A 26,266-nucleotide genomic window follows, 5' to 3' on the forward strand; every position below is an offset into this window, starting at 1 on the left:
AAAAAAAAATCTTTCTTTAAAATATACAGTCCCTCTAGATGATTTGCTTCATTTTCCTATATGGTTTTGCGTTCCAAAACTTAAGTCATGAGTCAAAAAACTGTCATCCTTTCTGCTGAATGAAGAAGCAACTAAAGTGTACTCTTCATAGAAGCCAACTAATTTGTTAGATAATGAAAACTGTTGCATATCAAAATAGTATGACATTTTCCAAGATTAATATGTTCATTGCTAAGATAAGTGTTACATTAAAATGAACATTTCATACATAAAAAATATCCGATTTTTCTGGAAAAAAACAAGTATCATTTCTGTTTTCTGAAAGCAATATTTCATTGCATCAAGATCATGCCGAGAACCAACATGGAATTTGAAAATAAAGCCATACTAAAGTCTACACATTTCTCACCTAAACATTTCATAGAAACATTAACCATCTTCAAAATTCTCTCCAAGCCACATTTCAGATAAATGTGTAGTTTTGGGGTTTTTTTTAAGTTAATCCTCATAAATTTTCTTCAAGTATACGAACTCATATACAAACTTTCACAGCAGATTAAGATGGGCAATTAACAGTGATGGATAGGATGCATATTCCTACTTTAATAAGGAATTTTAAGATACATATGAGATTAGTAATGTCAAGTCAGACATAATGGTTACAGTTGGTTTATATTTTAAAACACGTATCTTTTTCAAGTACAGATACTGAAAATAGTCCATGAACAAAATAAATCCACCTCAGAAGTCTGAATATAAAGTGAAAATTCCCAAAATAGTAAATTATTAAGATGCTGTAATTGTGACTACAAAACAAAATGTGCTAGTTTTGAAACTATTGCCTGAAGTTCCATGTATTTCTGAATATTATCAATAACGACAACTTTTGTTTTCTTACCTTGAAAGAGACATGTTGTTCCATATGACGTAGGAGTTGTGGCTTTTGAGCAGCTGTATAATCACATACTGTACATTTAAACTGCTTTCCTGAAATAGGTAGAAAATGGAATCATTATTTTCTATTTAAGTTCTGAAAACTACTGGTAATATTTCTTCATAATGATGATTTCCAAAATTATAATAATGAACAATACTCAGTTTACCACCTGCTCTCCAAAATTTGGTTAAACAGAGTGAAGAGCAGTAAGGAAGAAAAAAGGCTTGAGTGTGACCTCTAAACTACAAGTGTTAACTATTTGAGGTTCTCTTGGGATAGTTTTTTGGTGAAAAAGAGAAAAAAATCAGTACAGCAGAGCCTAAATGGAAGAAGGGAATCGAGAATTTACCACTACAGTCATCTTTACTTTGCTATTCATAAAGTAGATTTATACATCTTTAAAATACTGATGTTTGGTCATGGTTACACAGGTTTACTCTACTTTTGTACCCAGTAGAGAGTTGTTAAAATTCAAACACATTTAAATTTTCTTGGTTTTCCCTGCATGCTTTCTTGATATATTTCTGGTACAGCATGACAGAACCTATTATTTTTACCACAAGATTTCTTCAGCGTATTTTGCTCTACTCTTCCAATCATGACTCAAAGTACCTTAAAAAGATTTCTATGAAGGCTTAACCCAAGACACAGGGAGAAATAAAATTGGGCACTGAATGAAATAGGATTAATATGGCAAACAGCAGAGCCTCGTGTTCCCACCTTTCACTTTTGCTTACACAGTTTTAAAAAATGGGCACATACTGCAGCACAGAGCATGATGGCTCCTTGTTCAGTATGAGCTTTTGTTTTTTCTCATCTAAATCTCTGCAGTAACCCTCAGACTCACATACAGTCCTACAAGGCAAGAGAGAGCACATACTGGGATTAGCTCACACCTCCTGTGTGGTGTCTGGCGGCTGCCAAACAGGAGAATGGGAAAGTTCTATCATCTGTCCTCGTAGTGCTGACTTGTATTTATTTTAAAAGGGGACACGTTTTCTCAAAATGTATGGGGTTAAAATAACTTTGGAACTTCTGCTTGGCAATAGGATATGAAGACAATTGGAGCGTATTTGCAAAACTTTGTTCTCACAGGTACAAGGCTAAAAAGTCACTGAAAGATTCAAGATACACTGTGTTTCTCAAGTACTTCACAGACTGAAAGTCTGATTGTCAGTACAGTCATACAATTTGTAGAGATTGCTTTGTAGAAAAAAAAAAAAACAACAAAAAACCCAACAGCATTAATTCAGTACAGAAGTGTTATCCAAAGAAAGGTGCTTCTTTAAGTTCCGTATAGAAGGATTATGCTGTATTCATAGTTTATTTGAAATTTTTTTACATGCCTACAAGTTTCTAAGTCAGGCCTTAATACAGCAGATACTAAACCTGAAATAGCAGTAACAAAACAGAAGAATAAGAAATGGAATTGCAACTACCGAAGCTGATAGGTAGAACATTCAGTGTAAAAGTCAACATTTTTAACAGAGGGCATGACTAATGTCTAAGACAATTTACTCAGAAATCAGATAGATGCCCTGTCACGTGAAGTCTTTAAATCAAGTCTGCTTAGGTACAATACATCTAAAAAGATGTACCACACAATCCATCTGAAATATGATGTAGAATTATTAAATTACAGTCTGTATTCTGCAAGATATCATACTCTGTGGTCATAATAGCCTGCCTTGAAACCATTACTCTAACAGGAATGAATTCTCTATGACATTTTCAAGAAACATCTGTTGCTGTTTGTGGCTCTGTAAAGAGGGAAGCACTCAAACATATAACCATGCAGTACTTCCCTTTGTGCACCCTTTAGTTTAAAGTATTCTCTCTCCCAATTCTTTTTTCCTCTATGATTTAAAAATAAAATAGCTTGTCTCCATTTTTTGTCTTGCTTTCATACTCCCTTTCTCTATACATTTAGACTGTATCAGTCCCGCTATGTATTAAATGTAGAAAGACTGCTTTTCTTAATTAAATGCCCATGGTTGGCCAACTATATCTGATTAAAGCAGTGTGCGTTAAAGCTAGTCAGAAAGCAAAAGAAGCAATAGGAAGGATAAAAAAGTATTGTCTTGAAGAAAACAGGTTTCTTTAAATTCTGAATCTCACTCAAACAATTGCAAGCATTTTATAACAAGTGTGAAAGCTTCCATTAAAAAAAAAAACTAAGAAAAATTGTGTTGCAATTTCTGATATCTAATTAAATAATGAAAAACAGCTTTTCTGATGTATTTCTAATCACAATCAGTAATAAGACTGGGCTGCAGAGTTGTTTTCTATCATGTCACCCTCGAATGGAATAAAACAGACAGAAAACTACTTTATATTCCACTGGGTAAATTGACCTTGCAAGGCTGATATTTGAACAAAAATTGCCCAGATCCCTAACTCAGGAAGACAAGACTCAAAGAGCAGAAGCATCTTTCAAATTCATTTGTTTGTGAAATAATTGAAAAACACTGAAGTTTTGAAGTGCTGTCAGTGTAGGAGGAGATATTCAGCAAAGAGAAACCAGCAGCATTCTAGAGGTTTTGAGTCCCTTGACAAATCATACAGTACATTCTTGATGACAAATGTTATCTTTATTTTAACAATTGTTGGAAATATATGAAGAGTTTACTGAAGTGAACTTTGTGAGGAATAAGACTCTACAGAATCACTCACTATCTACAGATAGTGAAATCTGTCACTCCAATGGCAGCATGCATTTTTCCAAAGGTAATGGGAATTTCCCAGAACACTGTGTTTGTATCAGACCCCATGCAGGAGATATTAATGGCACCATAGGAAGATGTTTTTCTAAGCTTCATATTCTAATTATATTCCAAATTTTCTTTTAATTCAAATACAACCTGCTCTCTCCCACTGCCAGCTATCAGCAAATGATTTGATAAGTGAAATTGCTGATTTCTGCACATGTAATTTATACATACGTGCAGCACCTGTATGTTATTGATCAAGTTATTTGAAAACATTGGAAAGTACTTTTGGAATAAGGAATGATTTTCTGAGTTGGCAATATTACACATTTCCTATAATATATATACTACTGTGAAAGGGAACATCCCTTCTGTTAGTATCACACACTGAAAAGGACAGACACAAAAGTAAGAGAGTATCAATGGATAATAAGGAGCTTGTGTGTTTATGTGCAAGGGAAATGCTAGTGAACAGATTCAAGAAAAAATAATTTAAATGAAATAGTCAATAAAGAGAGGTATTATGCTCCACAAGGCTGCATGAATAACAAAGACCACGCCACTAAGGTCAGCACAACTTATAATGCTTTGAAAAAAAACAGAGAAATAAAGTATTGTTGCATCCCAAATTTTGAAAGAAATTAGAATATTTTTATCTTGGTTTACATCTATTTTTTCTGTCATTATCACAGAAATATTAAAATTACTGAGCAAATGTTTCTGCACATGTGTCTATTGGGAATACATCCCCATATGTACCACTTAGGATACTTGGAAACATAGGTGTGCAGTAATTTGCCTCTACTGGGCTACTGGATTTGGCAACTCCTAACAATATTCTCACAGAAGAAAGCAGATAATAAAGGAATTATCTGTATTTTCAAACTTCTGTTGAGATCAGAAGTACTCTGAAAGTATGTAGAAGGAAGTGATCACAATACAGAAAAAACAAGTATTTCACGGACAACTGTCTTTCACAGAGGTTAATTTTCAAAAGTTTTTGAATTATTACATAAATAGAAATATCTCCTGGGAAAAAATAAACTTTGTAAGTGCTCAAATGAAAAATAGGTTGTTAATACAGTGCTATATTACAGGCAGCAGTTATTGCCCTAAAACAAACTTGGATTTAATAAATGTGCTCTTACCATCAGCAGTATGAAGGAGTTTATGGCTCTTCAAAGTGCTTTTTGATTTGAACTTTTTCCCACACATATCACAAAGGTGTGTCTTCTCAGTGCTGTGACGATTCATATGAGCTTTCAAGTTACTCTTGCTGCGAGTGGCATACTCACAGAGAGAACATTTGAAGGGTTTGACACCTAAAAAGAAAAAATGCACTAGGAAACAAGCTGTATGTTTTGATGAGAGAGTGGACATTTCCTTGAGGGAAATACAGAAATTTCAAATTTTGAGAGCAACACAGGCAACATTTTAAAATTAGGGTGTTTACATTTAAGAAATTTAATCTGTAGAGTCTAAGTAAACTACACCGAGTTCTTGACAGTATGATATGATTTAACTCATTACAGAAAGGAATGTTGGGGGGCTCATTTTAGAATTAAATACTTCTATATTAAATGCAGGTTCTAAGTTCAATAGAGAAAATATGATTATTTTTGTACTGGTATGTTGACCCTGCATTTAAAAGCAGAATCCAATCCACCTAGATTTGAATCTAACTGACAACCAAATGTATTTCTAACAGTCTTCTGATAACTAACATACTCTATTTATGTAATAAAGAACGAAGAAACTTATTTTAGGAAGATTGGTTCATTAGATATGTAATACATAAGCACAAGTCAAATGTGTAAAGTTGCATTTGACTGTTAATTAGCTTCAGACCTGCTAATGGCTTGTACAGTCGTACTTTTTTCTGGCTAAGCCACAAGGACTTACAACTTCACTTCTTTCAAATTGTCCAAAGCATCAGTATCTCACCTAGTAGAAAGTGCACTAGAACAAAGTACATCTTTCAAAGAAAAGTTGGATATAACTGAACTAGCAGTTTTTCAACAATTCAACAGTTTCATGAGGCTCTGACAGTTTTAGGTTGATATTCATGATCTTAAAACTGGATTTACAAGCATGAGGAATTACAACCTACTTTCAAGCAGACTTGATTGCACACTTTGATTTTGGAATAAATTCCTGTCCATTTCTCCCTAGTTACATGAATTGGGTATCAAATTTTCCTGGCAGTATAAACTCTGTCTACAGAATACATGACCAATTGTTCCAAGCCTTTGATTTTGAATTACCAAAGCTCCTACAGGATCCTAGAGAAAACAACTACCATAGTAAAAAGACAGAAACTCAGAGTTCAGGCTTTCAAACACACAGTACAAGAATAAATGTCTGCATGGGCACTAACACTTTGGTAACAAAAAACCGGTTCAGAGGCACTAAACTCCATTATTCTCTTTATGCGAGTTTATAGATAAAGAATCCAGAATAATGCTGAGAGGTCAAAGGCAATCTGCTTCATAGTTTATTTACTATTTGAGTTGTCATATGAGCTGTCTTCCATCTGTTATAAGCAAGTAGGCAAAAACTTCTACTGGACAAAGGTTTTAAGTCAAAGGAATTTTCAAACTCTGTGCTAGCACTGGAATGGAATTTCTTCCTGAGACATATAAATAAATACACATATGCATGTAACATACATTTGTATGCAATTTTATAAATATATACACACATATAGAATGCTGATGCACACACACACACACATATATATACAGGATCAGCAATGTCATATGGTTTTTTTCATCACTGTTTAGGTCCGTGTCAGCTAGCTGCCATGCTCAGCACGATGCAATTAAAATACACATAGGAGTTCTAAGTGCACATCAAAGCAACAGGATTTCAGCTGTTTTACTAATAGATTCCTCTAACAAGTATGTTTGGACAAATCTGAAAGAGCAGTAGCTTTTCATATGGAATTACTGAAAATTACTGGTTTTAAGAGACTTTGAATTTGAATTTAAATCACTTCTCTTTTTTTATAGAATAATTTTTGGATGTATATGAATGAGGTCTATGAAAAAATGAAATAGGAAGCTTATTAATTTTCTTTAACCTTTAGGCTGTCTATTCACGTTGAGAACATGTACTTTTTGGATGCATATGAATGAGATATTGAAAAAATGGAATCAGAAGCTTATTAATTTTCTTTAACCTTTAGGCTTTCCATTTGTGTTGTGAAAATGTAATTTCATATGTGATTTAGAATCTATTAAACTAATTATATAAACATTGAAAGCTATTCTACTGTAGTTTAACTTTTTTTTGATTCAGGTATAGCAGTAAATTTGAATTCCTTTTTAAGTCAGTGCAGCTTGTGTGGAATAAGAAACTTATCATATCCTCAAAACCAGACTTTTACCTTCATGAGCCCAAATGTGACGCTGAAGGTCTGACCCATTCTTCATAAAATAAAAATCGCAATAGGGACATTTCACAGCTCGTTTTCCAATAAGTCCTTTCAACTGAACTCTTCTGCCAAGAATCTCAGAAATGGTACTCATCGAAACCTCTGAGAGAAAAGTAATAGATAATAAAAAGAAGGACATCAGGGAATTTGTTCTCTGTTACATATCTAATACTGAAGAGCTAGATCCTGATCCACTTCAGATTTTTGTAAGTTTTACCTTCCCTCGTGCCGCTCAGATAATGACTAAGCAGTGAATACAGCACTTCTACTTTGGGGCCTTTTCCTTAAAAGCCTTTATATGTTCTTACCTTTCTCTCTCAATCTGCATACTCAATAATCCCCGCTATCTGGTTACAATAAATAAATAAATAAATCTTGCATGTGCCACTGGCTGAAAAACCATTTTCCAACTATGAACATTTACAATAAACTAATCTAGTGCTTTTTTCTTCAATATTTTTAGAAGAGTTTCTTCAAAATTTCACCCCAGCTTTCCAGAGATGTCAAGAATCACAATACTTCACTTCAGTCAGCTACGATCCTCAGAATGCCTGATAATCAGAAATTTTAAAGTGAAAAAACAGCAGTGTGTTCTTGCAGCTCGAAAAGCAGACGGCATCCTGGGCTCCATCATGAGAGGGGTGGCCAGCAGGGACAAGGAGGTGATTTTCCCCCTCTACTCTGCTCTTGTGAGGCCCCATCTGGAGTACTGTGTCCAGGTCTGGAGCCCCCAGTACAAGAAAGACAGAGAGCTGTTGGAGAGGGTCCAGAGGAGAGCCATAAAGATGACCGGGGGCTGGAACATCTCCCCTATGAAGACAGGCTGAGGGAGCTGGGCTTGTTCAGCCTGGAGAAAAGAAGGCTGAGGGGTGACCTCATTGCAGCCTTTCAGTACCTAAAGGGAGCCTACAAACAGGAGGGAAATCAACTCTTTGAAAGGGTAGATAACTGCAGGACAAGAAGAAATGGTTTTAAGTTGAGGGAGATTTAGGTTGGATGTCAGGGGAAAGTTCTTTACTATGAGAATGGTGAGGTGCTGGAACAGGCTGCCCAGAGAGGTTGTGGATGCCCTGTTCCTGGAGGTGTTCAAGGCCAGATTGGATGGGGCCCTGGGCAGCTTGGTCTAATATAAAATATGGAGGTTGGTGGCCCTGCATGTGGCAGGGGGGCTGGAGATTCGTGACCTTTGAGGTCCCTTCCAACCCTGGCCATTCTGTGATTCTGTGAAAACAGACTTCTGGAATAAATGCATCTGGAAGACTTCTAAGGTCACTTGTTCCAAGCAGGGCCAATTTAGCAGGTTCAATTAAGTTGTCTGGATTCCCATCCAATTTTGTTTAAAGTACTCAAACAAGAAAAAACACACACAGGTCTGGACCCTCACCTACTTTCTATGGTAGATTCTTCATCCATGACTTCAGGCTTTTATGTCTGCTCAGTAGGGATCTATGAAAGTTGAGGCCTCTCAGGACTATTAATATTTAATATTAATATTTATTATTATTTATTAATATTAATATTTAACATTTAATATTACAATCAGATAAAAGCCGGATAAAACCTGGTCAAAAGCTAGGTAATTCTGTGAGATGGGATGAGAATCCAAGAGCCCTCCTTTACTGCAAAGTTCCCTAATCATTGGGCAAAAAGGGCTAAGTTCTCTGTCTCTGGTTCAAAATATGGCTCTACAAAAATCTGAAGAGATTTTTGTCCTACTGACTTCATGGGACTATAGCTCAGCTCTATCCTCTATCCTCTGCAAAACTAGTAAAAGAAAGAGTATTATTTAATAACACATCTTATACTTGATGAAAATTGAAGCAATGAGAGCAAGGCATGCTGAATGATATTAAGAAAGGAAGGAGAAAAGAGCTACAGAAATAACATTTTAATGATAAATATGAAAATGGTTTCAGTTTAAATTAATTTTTGATGTGTCGTCTTAAAATTCAATTCTTTTTAACAGTATCCATCTTTTTCTTTCATTTTTGTTCTTTTCCATTTGCATTCTTAAAAACAATTGCAGTCATTCCATTCAGTAATTGACAATTTACAACAACACATTCCTTACATTTATTTAGCTTGTAATTAAGTACGTTGGAAGAATAAAGGATTCCTCCTGCTTACAAGGACAGCAGGCACAGTACAAAGAATTGTGCATTCAAGCTGCTCAATATATTTATATAGTGTTGTTGTATAACTACTGCATAGGCATATCTTAGATGCATTTCGTTAGTACCAAGGTGGTATAGGAGCAAAATACCAGATTTATCAGATAAGTTCTATTCACATATATGAATTAGAAATGAACATACAAATAATAGGCTGTACATACATATATTTTTTAACCTTACTTCTATTATAATCAAGAGTTTAAAAGAGTGCAGTTTCCCAAATCAAAAAATCATTCTATACTTTTAGAAGGAATCAAAACAAATTGCTCACTCTATTTAAATTCCTGAGTTCAGTACAGCTTCAGAGGTAACTGGTATTTCTGGACTACAGGCACACCATACACTAATAACTCAGTAGTCAATGGACCAGTGCAGACCAATGGCAAGCTTTAAGGGCACAATATGTAGTGCATGGCTTATTCACAGACTAGATTATTTAGAGAGGCCACGTATATTCCCTGGCTAAGGCAACAAAAAAGCTTTACAGCCACAGATCTTGAACATTAATTTCTGTGCTTACTGAGTGACTTATCTACTGTCTACAGTACAGCACATAAGCCTTTCCTCATCTCTGCTTGGTGCACGAGATACATCCCATAACATTTGACAAGTCCTCCACCAGCACACTGTTGTATTGTGGTCTGCAAATAAAGAGGTTTGGGAAAAAGAGAGCTGAAGTGGAAGCTAGTCTGAACTTAGAGCAAAGCAAATTGTTAAAAACACGAGTCTAGCACTATCTAGTGGCAGTAGGAAGATAAGAAATTAATCCTTTATCTATCATGCTGTATTTCAAATGGACTTTTTCTTTCCCAAACTCAACTGGTACTTTCCTACTAAGTAACAAATTACATCAAGTGGTAAGCAACACTGTAAAATGAGCTGATAAAAGTATGTTAGCCTATACAATCAACTCCTATTATACACAGTGGCAGAGAGTCACTGTATCCACTATCATACAAAACTGATGAAGGAAATATTGCCATTGTGCTTGAACTTGTAAGTCATGGCACTAGAAAGCAAATCTAAAAAGATTTTGACTGGATCACAGTAGTTAGCGTGGATCCAGCTTAATTCTGGCCATAGAATATTATACCGCGTTCTTCTAACAGCCCTATTGCAGGCTTCAGATGGCCCTGGAGATAAAGCCTGGCCACATTCTAAGTGAGCAGGCCTAGAGTCAGCCCAAGGACTTCTGCATTCATGTGAATTTATCTACGAATACAACAAACTACTGACAGACAAAATAATGTGCAGTAAACTCACTTCTGTCAGTTAATGTATGGGCAATGGAATTTTATGTCTAATATGCTGTTACATGATATCTATGGGACTAATTCCAGACGTGCTGATACTTAATTTGAATTCACTTAAGTCATCTTTTGGATGGAAATGAGTTCTTTGCCAGTGAAGTCAGATTGCTTAGCACAATTACCTTTTCATTCTAAATTCTAACGTCTGCAAACCCAATAAAATCCTTAATCAAAACAAATTAGGTTAGATATAGACTTTTTCTTTGGAACGTAACCACATTATATTGCTCACTCTAAAATTTATAGTTGAATTGTAATAGACTGAGAAAATTTCCCTGATTTTTTCTTACCAGGATGATTTATCTTGATGTGTGATTTTATAAGTCGATCTTCAGAAAATGACTTCTCACACACAGGACACGAATAACTCTTTTTATCCTTAAGTGAGAAATAAGAAGAAAGAAAGAGATTGTATTTTAAGTCCACTGGTGAAATCACTATGTCATTATTCAATAACACGCAGTTCTCAACAAAGTTATAACTGAAAGTTCAGGGTTGTTTTTTGGTTTTTTTTTTTTTTAATTTAATAAATTCACGTATTTATGGTGAAATAAGTGAAAGATAAATATGACAGAATTCTAAGCACATCATTAATCCTTGTGAATGTAGAGCTCCAAGTACCTGAGAAAACGCACAATAAATCTAAGCATTATTTTCTGGATGACACTTTAGACAAAAGTCACATAACAGATTAGACTTCTTTGACAGATGCAAGACTATTCAGTTTTTTCAGTGATTTCACACATTCTCCAATCTGAAACCTCAGATTTCATTATTCTGAAGACATCCACCAGTATGTGTATTTATAATACTGCTTAATGGCCTGAAATTGAGCAGAAAAGCTAACAATGACAGATGCCATTACTTATTCAAAGTCTACATTTTGAACACTATAAATATGCAGCATTTTTACGTTACCAATAAAGCATTATTCTACTATATTGACTTAAAGACTTCCAGATTTCTCTGGATTTTATCAGTGTCGCTGATGTTATAAAAGCTTTAGCACCACCAAACAAGTGGAACTAAAGAGCTTTAATGAAATTTCTTTCTATATGCATTATTAGTGGGCTTTATGTTATTCCAGAAGCAGCTAATTCTGGAAAATGCACGACTTTTCTCCATTAACTGAAGAACTACTCAATTTTTAAAAATCTCTGCTGTTTATATAAGTTGAAGAGATCGATCTTTCCAGAAGTACCCGCTGACACAGACCAGGTGCTCAACCAAACACATCGGTCATCTACACACCGCTGCTCTGACCAGATTAATGTATGACAGGAGTATCAAAACTACAGAGTGAAGAAAGTCTAGTTAGTCCTGACACTAGGTAGATAACACATCTCCCACCAGGTAGTATATCTACCAAACCACTGGGAGATTGTTGGAAAAGGTTAGTTGAAGTTACAGAACAGGTATTTTACTGGTTATTTCAGAAGGACAGAAAACTGTTTCAAAAAGAAAATGTTATGAAAGAGAAATGTGCAAGTAAAAGGAGAGCAAGAATCCTGGACTCTACCAATTTCTCACCTGACACTAACCAGGAAAATAGGACAAAGAGATAAGTATTGCCTGTAGGCTGTAGTTATAAATGAACATTCCTCTTAAAAGCAAAGCAAAAATGAAGGATTTTATTCGTAAATTGTTTTGGATTATCTCATAAGTATTCGCATTCAATATCATTTACATCTGAGAAAAAAAACGAACAAACTGGCTGAAATAGCAATAACTAATTTCATGACAGTGGAATATGGGATAGAAACTCTTGCAGTTAATATGGCAATAGCACAACAATAATTCTGACTGCACTATCAGAAAGTTGTCTGTGAGAAAAACTACACCAAGGATGGGGGATAGTAGGTCCTAGAGGATTAACACTTTGAGTAAAATAAAGTATCTTACTAAGATGGAGTTGGGTCAGCCACCACTCGGAGCTCTGAGAACCTCACGTGAAGTGGGAACAGTAGAGAACACCAGCTAGTTTATGGACAAAGAGATTCAAGAAGCCTGTACAACGTTCATCAAGTGCCCTTAAGAAAAGAGCTGTTAATTCAGGGAATTAGTATCTCTCAAACTATGTACCTATAATCTCTAAACCTGCTACCTGCTGTGATTTTGGTTTTCTACCTGAATATGTTACCCAAATGAAAATTCATAAATTCATTCTCATCAAAATAAATTTTTAGGCATATTTGTATCATTTCTCATTACTTTTATGATGTAATTAAGGTAATTTTCTTGCAGTTTCTCTTGAGGAGCAGCATGAAAGTACAGGCATCAGAAAGTATTTTTCCATGTGCTTATGCAAAACAAAAATAAAACAAAATCAATAACAATCCAAACAGGTTTCTTCAAGTAGTACGAAAGTTTTCTACACCAAGTTCTATGGTAAGTCATCTTCAAAAATGTGTCTTTTGTAGAGTAACAGATTTCAATTCTGAGCATAGTCCCAAAAAAGATCCCCCCCACCACAGCTCTAGCTCTGCTGATTGCCCTTGTCATAGGCAGTGACAGAGGCACTTGGAAGGACTTACACTGAGGCTGTAGTAATACTTTCATCACATTCTCAGCATGCAAGTTCTCCTCTGCTATGAATAGAAGTTATTTATCCTGCACCTTATCAGACTGCCTGCCTTTTAGATGCCTTTGGGGGTTTTTGAATGATGCAAACAGAAGCAAGGTATCAAGAAAGACAGATCTACCTTTGTTGGAAACCAGCTGCATAATCCAAACAACTACTTCAATTTCAAAGTCACATCCATATTTCCTGAGGCTTCCTGAATCCTTCTATTAGTCAGTTTGAAAATATATAAGAAAGTTCAAATAATTCCAAAGTAAAGTAATTTTTTTTTGATTGAAAGTACTGTTCACATCCCACAAATCAGGAATTAGTCAGGTTCATAAATAATCTTAAACCCAGAAAAACGCAGTCTACTATTATCACAGAACTATCTTTGTTTATGTTATCGTTCGCTATAAACTTACAGAGGAATCACAGTGCCTTTCACTCTATATAAAATAATTAAAATTGTGCTTAAAAAGAATTTCAATATCTATTTATACTGTAACATACAGTCCTTAAAGAGAAATTTATTTCTCTGAGGTATGTGTTTCAAGATAATTCAATGGGTAGATGTACTAGTATATAGCCTTAAAAACAAAAATGAAACTCTCTGAATATGTAGCATTTGAAAAAAATGGACTGCTAAAAAGTTCAATTAATTAATCAAGCAGTGCCAAACACAACCAACAATGCAAAACATCAGGAATGTAACAGCCTACTGTAACACGCTCATAAATAGAGGCATCTTATCCTATGACACGAGGACCTTATCCTATGAAAATACAGAGTAACATCTGATGATGCTATATATCAATATAAATTCATGGACCATAACAGCACTTCTGATGCTAATTCCAAAAGAGACTGTGTGAACTCCTGACTGCTTTGTAATTTGTTTTATTAGCAGTGTAAAGTTAAGACTACAGCCATTATAAAAATCATTCAATTCATACCGCATGAGACTAATGTGATATAGAAATCAACAATACCCTCAGCTTCTTTATTAGCAGTGACATTATTTTATGAGCAGGAAATTAAACAAAGCACCACTAAATATTGGTATCCATTGGCAAAACTGAACATTTCTTATCTGCCCAATGCCTCCCAGCTTGGCAGCTAGGCAACTCAGGCCAAATGGACTACACTGGCTTAAAGAATATTTTTCTGCCACTACCACTCCTCTTTCTTATAAAGCTTTTCTGAAGCTAATGGTCAGCAGAATATTCTGATGATGCTGGATGCACTGAACTGCTGAGAAGAAATGTTTAGCATCATTTCCTCCCCATACTGCAGTATCTGACTGTCTCAACTCTTCCTGCTTTATTATATTAAACACTGAAAAGAATACAAGATTTTACAGATGTGAAAAGTAATTTGTTAAGACAAAGATGCTTCTACACCAAAAATAATATGTACGTCAGAGCAGCAAAATAAAGAATAAAACTAAAAACAAAGGAGTGAAAATCAAAGCTCTGCACAGAAGTTGATGACTGAAGAAAGAGACAAATTACAGAAGGTATCTATGCTAGCATCACAGTAAGTTTTACTGCCTTAAAACCAAAACACTGTGAAGAGCAAAGCAGCACGTACAGTCCTAAAATGACTTTATTTAACTCTCCTCCCACGCTGTTTTCTCTTTCCAGTATTTAAATCTTTATGCATTTTGATAGCTTGGTACTTGAACATTTTTGTTCTTTTTGTTTTCTCCATAGATGATACACTTCTTTCATGTGGAAGAAAAATTATGATGAAGCTACTCATAATCTTGCAAAGTCAAGCATCTTCCAGTGTTACTACATCCTCAGATAGAATTCCTGGAGCTATAGCTGGAGTGGAAATGCAATCACAAGCCTTCTTGTAGTAAGGAATGAGCTACTCTGAACTCCTGTGCATCTGCACTAATCTAAGAGCAGAAGCCAGCAGAAGTTCTCAATTTGTTAATTACAAAAAAATTATTGTTCAATAATGTAGAGATAATGCCTACTCCTCCACCTACTCAAATCAACAAAAATATTTAAATACTAACATAAAAAATAAAATAGGGCTCCTGAGTTAAACTTGTGATGAGTGAAGAAGTGTAGAAATCCTCACCAAAACTTGTCATGATGCTCAAACTGAAATTTTTCAAGATTCCTGAATTAAGCTAATGTCACTGTTAAACTGCAACTAACTTTCTGATGCACCCAGAAAGTGGTCACATACACATATGAAGGAAATTACTTAAAAAATTGTAAAAGGCTAGACAGACTTTATTACAGCTCACAAGATGATAGCAGTATTTTTTATGCATTTTTTCATGAAATAACTGCTTAGAAAAATAAATGGCCAGCTGAAACTTCTTATGGAAGCCAGCATCAAGAACAAAAGCCATTTTCCAACTGAGTGGCCAGACACAAGTTTGGTTAATTCTTTCTCTGTTCATTACCTTGCATTCTTGACTACACAGTGGCAAATATCCCAGATCTAGAAGTACCACAGCCAGATCAGTAGTGTGAAAATGACACTCCTCAGGAGAGGGAAATGAACAATAAGAGCACAAGTATTAACTTACGACCCAAAGCTCAAACTATGCTATTATTAAAGTTAGCAGCATAATGAAATTTCTGAGCAACCTTCCAAACAACAATTTTTTGCATCCAGAAATGTACATGAAGTACTTGTAGTCACCAAAGTATAGGTAGGTGTTCTGGATCTAAACTCCAATTCTGGATCAGAACTCCAGCCGTGTTTATCTTGGAGCATCACTCACAGATTTGTAATAACTTCAGACACAAACTTCTCTGTGATGTTTATCAGTACAGAGGAAATGATGGGTGCTATAACTGAGTGACAGGGATGAGCACAAAGTTGCTTTTTAATAATCATCATTTATCCTGTTCATCAAACAAAACAGGAATCCAGCTGAAAAGCAGCCAGGAAAAATCTAATGAAATACGCGCATCTGTATAAGAAACTGAGATTTTCATACTGGCTATCACTGGGGAACTTTTAACATTAATATTTATTAAGTACTAATTTTGCAAATGAAAACTAACATTAAAGTAGCTTTCTGTATTTGTCTGTGCCTACTTTTTTGAAGTACTGTATTTTGGATGAGCAGCCCCATTTACTGAAGGCATGCACTAAGTATATATATCAAGCAGTGGGCCAAAGGACCAATAAGAGCATTGCCAAGGCTAGTTACTGAGTAAATGCTAATAAATGATTTTTTCAATTCATTTAAATACTCAAATAGATTTTGCAGTAAGCATCACTAAGCATAATTTTGAAAGAGCTCACTTTCATAATGTTTTTAATTATGAAATGCATTTTCTCAGTTCCATTTAGTGTCATGTAAATGATCCTCCTGGTGGGAGCTGTCGGATATTTATCACACTTGAAAAAAAAAGGATAAGGACACGGAAGTCTAATTTTAGGCTCTTTTTTTACAGTAGTCTCAGACATCATTTACACAGATTTTTCCCATCAGGTGCACATTATAAATTTAATAAATCCAAAAGAAGCCTAAAAAATATATGTTTCATGGCTTTCTCATATAATTTATAATGAATTCGGATTGATCAAAATATCAGCAATATTCTGGGATAAAGAGGAAAATAAACCTTTCTTTTATGTCATCTATGGCTAGTTTGGTTGTTTGCTTGTGGTTTATTTTTGTTTGTTTTTCCGGTTGTTGGTTTTTAAAGCTCTCCTGCAGTTCCAAAAGACTATTACTTAATCAGAGTAAAAATACCTTTAAAATAACTTCAGTTGTTGGAAACATTTGCCAAGAGCCTACCCGCAAAATGCAGATGACCTGAAAACATTAGGCTGATATGTAAACATCTTTTCGAAGCAGCCATGCTCATTTAGTAGCTAGAAATTGTCCACATCTGGGGAAAAATTACCACGAATCCTTAATTCAAACATTACACTTGTAAAGATAGAATGCACCACCAACGCTTATCACAGTAGTTTAAGCGTTGTGATGTTATTTTCTCATGTGATTAGGAGAAACATGCCAGTAAGTGGTGCATTCTGCATTATTCATGTGATAATGTTAGATCAGAGAAGTATCACCAAGTTGTGTTTTAGAGAAAGAGGGTTCCCAATCCAGCACGCAGTCCATACCATAGTCTCAAAGAAAACACACAACAAGGCACTTGAAAGCATCCCTCTTCTACCTCTTCTAATGCAAAAAAGCAACTGCAATGGGCATTCACTGACTAAGACGAAACTTTAATATCAGAATTCTTCACCTTCATAGCCACTAAAGAAAATAGGTGGTTGGTCAAATAGATGGGCTGCAACTAGTTAGAACTATTGCTAAACAATATTTATAAAAAAGCTTTTCAGCAATATAAACTTTGCTATAATAATTAAGAGAGAAATAAATATTCATTTTACCACAATAATCTCTGTGAGAAGGAAAGGATCTGCCTCCAAGGAATGAAGTAAAGAAAAGCAAAGAATTTGAGAATATTGGGAAAACTGAAGGGACAAAGTGGATACCAACATACTATATGGGAAGCTGCAATAAGAGTGATCAAACTTAGGGAAATGGTGGAGTCTCTGATCCTGGTGGTTTTCAAGAGAAGGGTAGTCGTGGCACTGAGGGACATGGTTTAGTGGGTATGGCAGTGATGGTTTGATGGTTGCACAAAATGATCTTAGTGGTCTTCTCCAACCAGAATGATTCTATGATTCTGAATATATACTTGGTCTAGCTCATATAACCAAGTCATCTAACACTACTCAGGCAGACAGAAGTACTCATGTGCTCAGGTTACAGCTCTTGTATCTTCAGGCATTGCCACATGATTCCAAACACCAAGGAGATGACACTGAATTGAGATAAACATACTAGTTGGCTTGTTAGTTTTGGTTACTTACCAGCTCAGAATGAACTTTAAGATGTGCCTGTAGCTTGTATTTATCTGGAGTAGAGTAGTCACAATGTTCTGTAGGACATTTCAGCAAAATATTGCTGTGTTTTTGAATGACGTGACGCTTAAGGCAGTTTTTGGTGATGGAAGAGTAACTGCACTGGGAGCAATAATATAAATGTTCTCGAGTGTGCGTACGAACATGCATGTCATAATGTACTTGGTACCAAAATAACTTGCCTGAAAATAAAACCAGACATGGAGAGAATTATTTCTAAGCAATCGTTAATGGAAATTCCAATGCATACCTAATTTTGTTTTACAACAAATCATGCTGCTTGAATTGCATCCCGTCTGACTGGGAGAAAAAAAAAAGGAAAAAAAATCATGTTAAAGGGTCTACTAACAAAAATGTTTACAAAAATGTTTTTGTCTAAAAAGGTTTGTCATACATCCTGAAACAGCAAGTGCAACTCCATTACCTATAAATGATCTTTTTTCTAATGAGGAAGTCCTTTGTATCTCTTCTAAATGAAGATTCTGAGTTCAGCTGCTCAGTAGAAGAGATTGTGGGAAATCTTTTTTGTACTTCCCTTCATTCTACTCCTTCCTCAAAGTTCTTTTGACACAATGGCACCAAAAAAAGAAAAACGCATATAAATAAAACATATCTTATGGTGTTTACAACCAACAATTTAAAATCAAAAACTTTGACTCCTTTCCCTTCTGAAAAAGGGAGACTATGAGAAAAATCCCAATTATTTCACTCCAGCTGTGTCAGCTAAAAAAATTGCAGTTGGGATAAATGGGGATGTATAGTCTTCTCACTTCAATAAATACAAAAATCAATTAAAATCAGAATAGTGCTGATCTTAAACCACATAATGAAAATTTTCATTGTCAGAGAAAATGGTTAAAAAAATATCAGCTAATGTATCCATTGTACATAATTTGTATGATTGTACATCACTCCATGCTTTACAACAAAAACTGAATTTTACACTAAGACAATAACGAAGCTTCGGTGCTAAAACCCAGACTGGCTGATGCTCATCACAGACAATTAGGTCTGTTCTGCTCAGCCCCAGTGAAAGTTCTGAGGTAGGGTAAGGCACACAGGCAAAAAGAATCTATCCAGTTCTATTAAACTTCAAATCAACAGAAAATCAATTAAGGCAAAGCTCTGCTTTACTATATTCTATGACTGTTTTATGAGGGGATTTGAATCATTTCATTTTGTTTATACAGCCCAGGTTAAACTACCCTGAACTCCACAGTCCATACCAAACTAAAAAATACTGATGCAAAGATACACAAATTTACCAAAAACTATAAACCAGAGAAGTAGGAGAAAGACAGTCCATCATATAACATTAAAAAAAAAAGGAAACAAAACCCCCCACATCTTTGTACTGCTTCTTACCACAGTATTCACATTCCAAATCTCCATAAACCTTCCTTATCCTCTCACACAACTCTGTGTTCATTTGTCTCTTCTGTAAGCTATTCAAGATCTGCATAAAGGCAACAGCTCCGCTCCGATTATCTGATTTATCTGCATCAGAAGAGGCTGCCTGTGGACTGACGGCTGCATTAGCATCTGGTGCTAGCAAAGGGTCAGTTGTTCCTGTTGAGTTCTGAACTGATGGATTGCTTGTTTCTGATTCACTAGAAGAAACAGACTGATTTTTCTCTTCAGAAACTGAAAGATCCTCAGTCACTGCACTGTTTTGACTCACATTTAAACTTGCATCCTCAGAGAACAAAAGCTGAATTTCTTCACCCTGTTCATTTACAGAACTGCAGTGATCAGATTCTTCTCCATGTGCAGCAGAATCTTTTAACTCATCAGGAGCAGAGGTGCCATTTTTCAGCAGAAAGCAATCTGACATTACACAGGATTGAATGTTTGTGACTGCTGTCTCTGTTGATGCCTCACAGACAGTCTCTCCTATGTTCTCTACCAGAGGATTTTCACATTCTAAGGAAGAAACGGAATTAGTTTTTAAGTCACCATTATGCTGATCATTATGGTTCACATCTGCAGCTATCGATTCATCTGTGCAAGTAGATGGTGTGGTAACAGCATTAGTACTCATCATAGTCAATTCATCTGCAGTTTGTGATAGCTGTTCACCAAGTGCTTCTGGCTGTATATCACCTCCTGGCTCAAGCAGGCAGAAACTTTGATTGATAGAACTATTAAAAACAGAAGTTTCCTGCAAATCTGCATGTACTTCTTTGATGTGAGCACGGAGTCTTACAGAACTGACAAATTTCATCAGGCACACAGAACACACATAGACAAATGGGTGTTTGCGAACATGAAGCTCAAGAGCTTGGTATTTAGTTGCTCCATGACCACAGAGCTCACAAGCAAAGGGCCTTTCATCACCATGGACAAGCATGTGACGGTCTCGATCGAGTTCATTTTTAAATTTGCGTTCACAAATATGGCAGTCATAAAGAAGTTGTCTTTTGCCCTCTCTTGTCATCAAGCGAAGCTCGTCAAAAACATCTTTCACCTTCTTATCTTGAAGGTCATGTGTTTCCTTGATATGCTTGATCAAATTTTTAACATCTGAGTATTTCTTTTTGCAGAAGCGACAATGCTGCTTTATTTTCTTGTGAACTCTTTCAATATGGACTTTGAGATGGCCTTTGCTGAGACATGTGAACGTACAATAGTCACAGCTAAATTTCTCCCCTGTATGTTTCCGCATGTGAACATTAAGATTGGCTTTGATTGCACTGGCATAATTGCAGTATGAACACTTGTATGGTTTTTCATTTGTATGAATCCTCAAATGCGCTTGGAGGGAGTGTTTGAATTTGAACACCTTATTGCAGTATTCACATGTAAAGATCTTCAGTTGAGTTGGACCTAACCTAAAAGAAACAAAAATAGCTGTATTTAAAATATTGAAACTTGGTATCAAATATTTCATAGATATTCATAGTAGACACAAATAATTACCTGTATTTATTATAAAGAGATACTCTTTGTCAGCTTTTTAAATTCTACAACCTACGCATAGAGTATTTTTAGCTGTTCCTTTATTGAAAAGACTCAGAAAATATGAATGCAAAGCTTCCCTATTCATTTTAATGAAAATGAAATATCTTGTATGAATTAACAATAAATACTTCAAAATTACCTGCTTGATTTCATTGTCTGCTCATAGGGCGTCTGTTGAATTGCATATTCTTGATATCCTCTTCGGTGTGATGGGTCTTGAACCACTGTTTCTGGAGTATTGGGTTCACTTTCTTGGGGAGCAGCCTCAACTGGAACAATTTTTGTGGCTCCTAAAAGAAAGAATAAAATATGTTTGTTCACAATACTTGACTAAATTCTGAATTATCTATAATACATGAGTGTAAATCATTAAATGCTTTAGGTTGGAAGGGGCATTTAACAATTGTCTACTTCCAACCCCACTTCCATTAAATCAAGTTGCCCAAAGCCCCATCCAACTTGGCTGTGAGAACTTCCAGGAATGAGCCATACACAGTTTCTTTGTGCAACCTGTTTCAGTTCCTCACCACTCTCATAGGAAAGAATTTCTTCCTCGTGACTAGTCTAAATATACCTTTTTTAAAATCTGTCCTACTGTCACACTGCCCGATAAAACATTAAACTCAGTAATTACTGGTTCAACTATTCAAGTTTCTATTTTTAAATTCATATGCATACAATGACAGGTACATGTGCATAGGATGATGGGTACAATTCCAGAAGATATCAGTATTCACATCAAAGATCTACTTAAATTACACGACAGAATTATTGGTTTTGCAGAATTACAGAAGTGCCTGATGCCTATTACTATGAGATCCCATATCCAATTATTTCCATCTTTAAAAAAATAAGTTTGCAAAACTCAATTTTAATTATCAGTTTCTGTCTCATAATACTATTGAAAACATCAACTGCTGAATCGGTTCCACAAATGAGGCTGGGGAAGAAGACACTGTTTTGTCTATATTTGAAAGTCCAGACAAAATTTCCTTGAACAAATTTTTATTGCTTATGTTTTGGGACTAACTGCCATCCACTCAGAACAAAAGAATACATGCTATGTGCACTTATAAATCCCCATTAAAAACAGAAGTAAAAGGGCTTCGTTTAATGCAAAAAAGATCAGATACTATCCCATAGAGCTTTCACTAAAAGAGGCAGAATTAGGACATTTTGAGACGTGATTGAGATTATTTAACTTTTTTTTTTCCTTTTCTTTTCCCTTCCCTAAACAATTGGATGGAAAATATTCAATGTCAAGTATCCACTTTAGCATCCACTAGCATTTAGCACTGAAGATAATCACATAAATATTAATTTACAGTGCAAAGAGAAATCTCAAGTATATCAAACCAAGCATTCATTATTGATTGATCCCCTCCCTTTTAATTTCACAGTCAAACTGTAATTTATCTACTCGTGTTTTAAATGAGAATATTACTAAGTTTCTAAGTGGTAATATGTATACTTATTTATTTATTAACATATATATTACAAGTATATATATATAGTTGTGAAATTCTCGTATTCAACTAACAAGTACTTCAGAAAAATATCTGAAGATAATAAAAATTAATTCCAGGGCTGATACAGAAAAACAAACAGTAAGCAAGGACCATATACTGAGTAATGAAGAGAAAACAATGCATTAAATATGTAGTAATAGATAGCCCCTAGGAAAAAAAGTATTGCTGGACCTATAAATAAAGACTGTTCTAAGATATACAGACAATAGAGAAGCAAGTAAGGCTGCACATGAAAATATCTTTGAATTAAAAAATGAACTTAATAACTTCATGTAAAACTGAAATTCAGTATATTTCACTTTATTTCCTTTTTCCTGGATAGTACATTTGTATTTAATCTCATTTTAATGCACCTAAATAGAAGCCAAGTACGAACCAAATAATTTTACAAAGACATAGGAGCCTACAAAGACATAATCAACACATTATATATATGCTAACAGCAAGAATATAAGTATTCACAAAATTAAACACATGAATAAAAAGCAAAAACATTCAAAGAGTGTTTGCTCCGTTAATAATAGAATGAAATTAAAATCCTTCTTGTTCCATCTAGAAAGAAATAATCTATCCAGGTAAAAAGTTAATTTCCCTCTTGTTTATAAATTCTCCTTAAATATTGGAATGCTGCAATGAGGTCTCCCTGCAGCCTTCTCTTTTCCAGGTTGAACAAGCCTAACTCCTTCAGCCTGTCTTATAGGAGAGTGCTCCAGCCCTCTGATCATCTTCATAGCCCTCCTCTGGACCCTCTCTAAAAGTTCCATACCCTTCCTGTGCCGGGAGCCCAGACTTGGATGCAGTACTCCAGATGGGACAGAGTAAGAGGGACAATCACCTCCCTCTCCCTGCTGGCCAACCCTTCTTCTGATGGCACCCAGGATACCATTGGCCTTCGAGGCTGCAAGCACACACTGCCAACTCATGTTAAGTTTTCCATCAATCAGGACCCTATGTCTTTCTCAGTAGGACTACTCTCAAGGAGTTCTTCTCCTAGTTTATATACATATCTGGGATTACCCTGACCCATGTGCAAAATCTTGCACTTTGCTCTGGTGAACATCATTAGGTTCACAAAAGCACATCTTTTGAGTTTCTCAAGGTCCCTCTGAATGGCATCCCTTCCTTCTGCTGTATCAACCACACCACTCAGCTTGGTGTCATCAGCAAACTTGCTGAGGGTGCACTCAATCCCATCATCTATGTCACTGATAAGAATGTTATAGAGTACTGGTCCCAAGATGGATCCCCTAGGGGACATTGCTCATTATGAGCCTCCACCTGGACACAGAATCATTGACCATAACCACAACCAGAATTTAAAAATGCTAAAAATATCTTCTAAGCTTTCAGCATTTGCAAATTCTGGATGATAATTCATAACTGCTATAATAGCAATTACCTTTTTATTTTATATATTCTACCTGGGACCTTCCAAATTACTAGATTACTAACTGTCAATCAAGTAAATGAAAAGATAGTCAAAAACAGCTTCAAATCCACATTTAACTGTCATTCTCTTCAATCCATTACAGACTTTTGAATGAAACCTCCTGTGCACCAACTGCTCCCAAATTGAACTTATTTAACATTCTGCATAATTTAAAAAGCATAGAAAGAAGAAAACAAAAACTTCACGTTAAAGAAAAAATTACCAGGTAGTAATTAAGGTAACAGACATCCCTAAATATTCATTTCCTTTCTGTCTTCACATGCTTTGTATATTATTTTTATTCTCGGTATTTACCTCGTTAGGCTAGTTTCCTATGAAAATGGGGCTTTGATAGCATTACCTATCATGTCTTTTCTTTCCCTCTTGAAAAAATTGTTTACTTACTAACAGAAAGGTGGAGTTCTCAAAGACAAAAATTGTTACAATGTTCATAAAATTTAGCACCTGGACAGAGAAGAGCCAAATTACAGCTCTTCCCCAGAAGTTCTGTTTGGCGACTGTTCACGTATAAATCCAGTAACCAACAACTACATGAGTCCCTTTACCAACAGTTTCTGTTTGGACAAAGCACCAGAAGGCATAAAAGGGAGCCTTCAATGTGGCAGTGAGGGGATTGGGCCAGGATGGAAGAAGAAGCTGAATGTGGTGGGAAGAAGCTAAATAGATGGCAGAGACAGTGGGGAAAATGAGTGCTCAGCTACAGGTAAGAACAAGTTCAAGGTCACGTCCAACAAAAGGATCAGGACTGTGGTTAGTGAAAAATCCAGGTATTTTCCAACCCACAACATTAAAATAAATAAATACACTCTAATTGTTCTGAGATGTGTAAGCAAAACAACTGTTCAAAACTATTAGCAACAGCAAAGGGAACAATAAAGGCTACAAAACTGAAAATAATGCACAAAACTGCTAAAAAGGTATTTTGTCATTCAGGTAAGTACCAAGTTTATATCAACAGGCAAATACAAGTCTAAGTTTGAAATTATTTCAAAATCCTACAATGCAAAGGCTCTACGCAAAATTACAGATGAAGAACCTTTTAACTACTGAATAGAAACTTCATGTGATTTTGAAATATAAATTTCCTATCAATCTATTTGTAAACATAAGTATCAAGTTCTATATACACTAAGCTGTTTGTGTTTTCATAATCAAATTTATATTTATCATAAATATATAAAGAGTCAAGAGCTGAAATAAAGATACAATCAGAGAAAAATTACTTTTTTTTTTCTTGTTCGATGATATTTCCTTTTCTTCTTTAAAACCCCTCACAGACTCAACATAGCTCACGTTAATGCGGATAAATACATTCAGGTCCACAAAGTCTTTTCCCAGCATATATGTAACCTATAAAGTAGCTCTACAATGATCCTGATGCCAGACACAGAGATTCTACATCAAAATGACCAAATAACTAAATACTTGATTTTTCAGATAGCATGTACCCTAAGCATTTCAGTATAGACCAATTTCTCTTTTATATGGTGTCAAGATAAACAAAAAAAAATTTAGATTAACTAATCGGTGATTCTGAATACCTGGAATAGCTTCATGGGCTGTCAAAACCACACTTATTATAGGATTTTTAGCCCCTGGAACCTGCTCAGTCTCCTTAGTCGATGGAGTTTTCTCTGTTTTCTGTACTCTGGGCCTCTTTGGAGTTTTTTCTCGCTCATCTTCCTTCCTGTCAAGGTCAACGTCAGAATCATTACCTAAAGAGCAAACATCAAAGAAAATATATATATAACTACATGCAAAAGAAATGCAGGTAATAGTTATGAACACTACAGAAGAAAATGAATGCTACTATAGAAAATACTGCATATTATTTAAACCAGGTGTGCTGCATGAATCCCTAAAGGGAATTATTTTTTTGCTTTCATTAATAAAAAATGTGATAACGATACAAATAAAGGAAGTAGAAATAAACTAATAACAAAAGTTAGACTCACAGAAACATTTCTGTTCCTAAATTATCTTAATATTATTGTGGATTTTTGTGAAAATTCTACAAACCTGGAACAACTTCTTATGATTTAATCATTAAAGAACAAATCATTTTTCTCCTTGAAGTCACATCCCAGTGACTTCAGGATTATTCATCCTTGTACTTGATTCACTACCCATCATATTTAATGGAAAATGTTTGTACAACCTCTTCGGGTTAGGCTTTTTCCCCCAACCATTACAATGAATCAATAGACAGAAACATACTTCTCTTTTTCAGCATTGAACACCAAGGTTCAAAATAGTTTATTTGGTTCAGTCTAAC

At 35.2% G+C, this 26,266-nt stretch overlaps 1 protein-coding gene across 1 annotated transcript in view; it reads right to left on the reverse strand.

Annotated features, from left to right (window-relative positions):
- Positions 1-820: 820 nt before the first annotated feature.
- LOC100550950 (zinc finger protein ZFAT) overlaps positions 821-26,266 on the reverse strand; it is a 41,962-nt gene continuing 16,516 nt past the window's right edge. The window contains exons 3-10 of the mRNA XM_019614393.1: positions 25,533-25,706; positions 21,152-21,302; positions 19,417-20,882; positions 18,001-18,233; positions 10,856-10,943; positions 7,034-7,183; positions 4,794-4,967; positions 821-987 (exon numbers count right to left, since the gene is read on the reverse strand). Coding sequence (XP_019469938.1) covers positions 836-987; positions 4,794-4,967; positions 7,034-7,183; positions 10,856-10,943; positions 18,001-18,233; positions 19,417-20,882; positions 21,152-21,302; positions 25,533-25,706 — 2,588 coding nt within the window. The 3' untranslated portion in view covers positions 821-835. The remainder of the gene's footprint in view (positions 988-4,793; positions 4,968-7,033; positions 7,184-10,855; positions 10,944-18,000; positions 18,234-19,416; positions 20,883-21,151; positions 21,303-25,532; positions 25,707-26,266) is intronic.

Source organism: Meleagris gallopavo, chromosome 3, assembly GCF_000146605.3.
Source record: "Meleagris gallopavo isolate NT-WF06-2002-E0010 breed Aviagen turkey brand Nicholas breeding stock chromosome 3, Turkey_5.1, whole genome shotgun sequence".
NCBI lineage: Eukaryota > Metazoa > Chordata > Aves > Galliformes > Phasianidae > Meleagris > Meleagris gallopavo.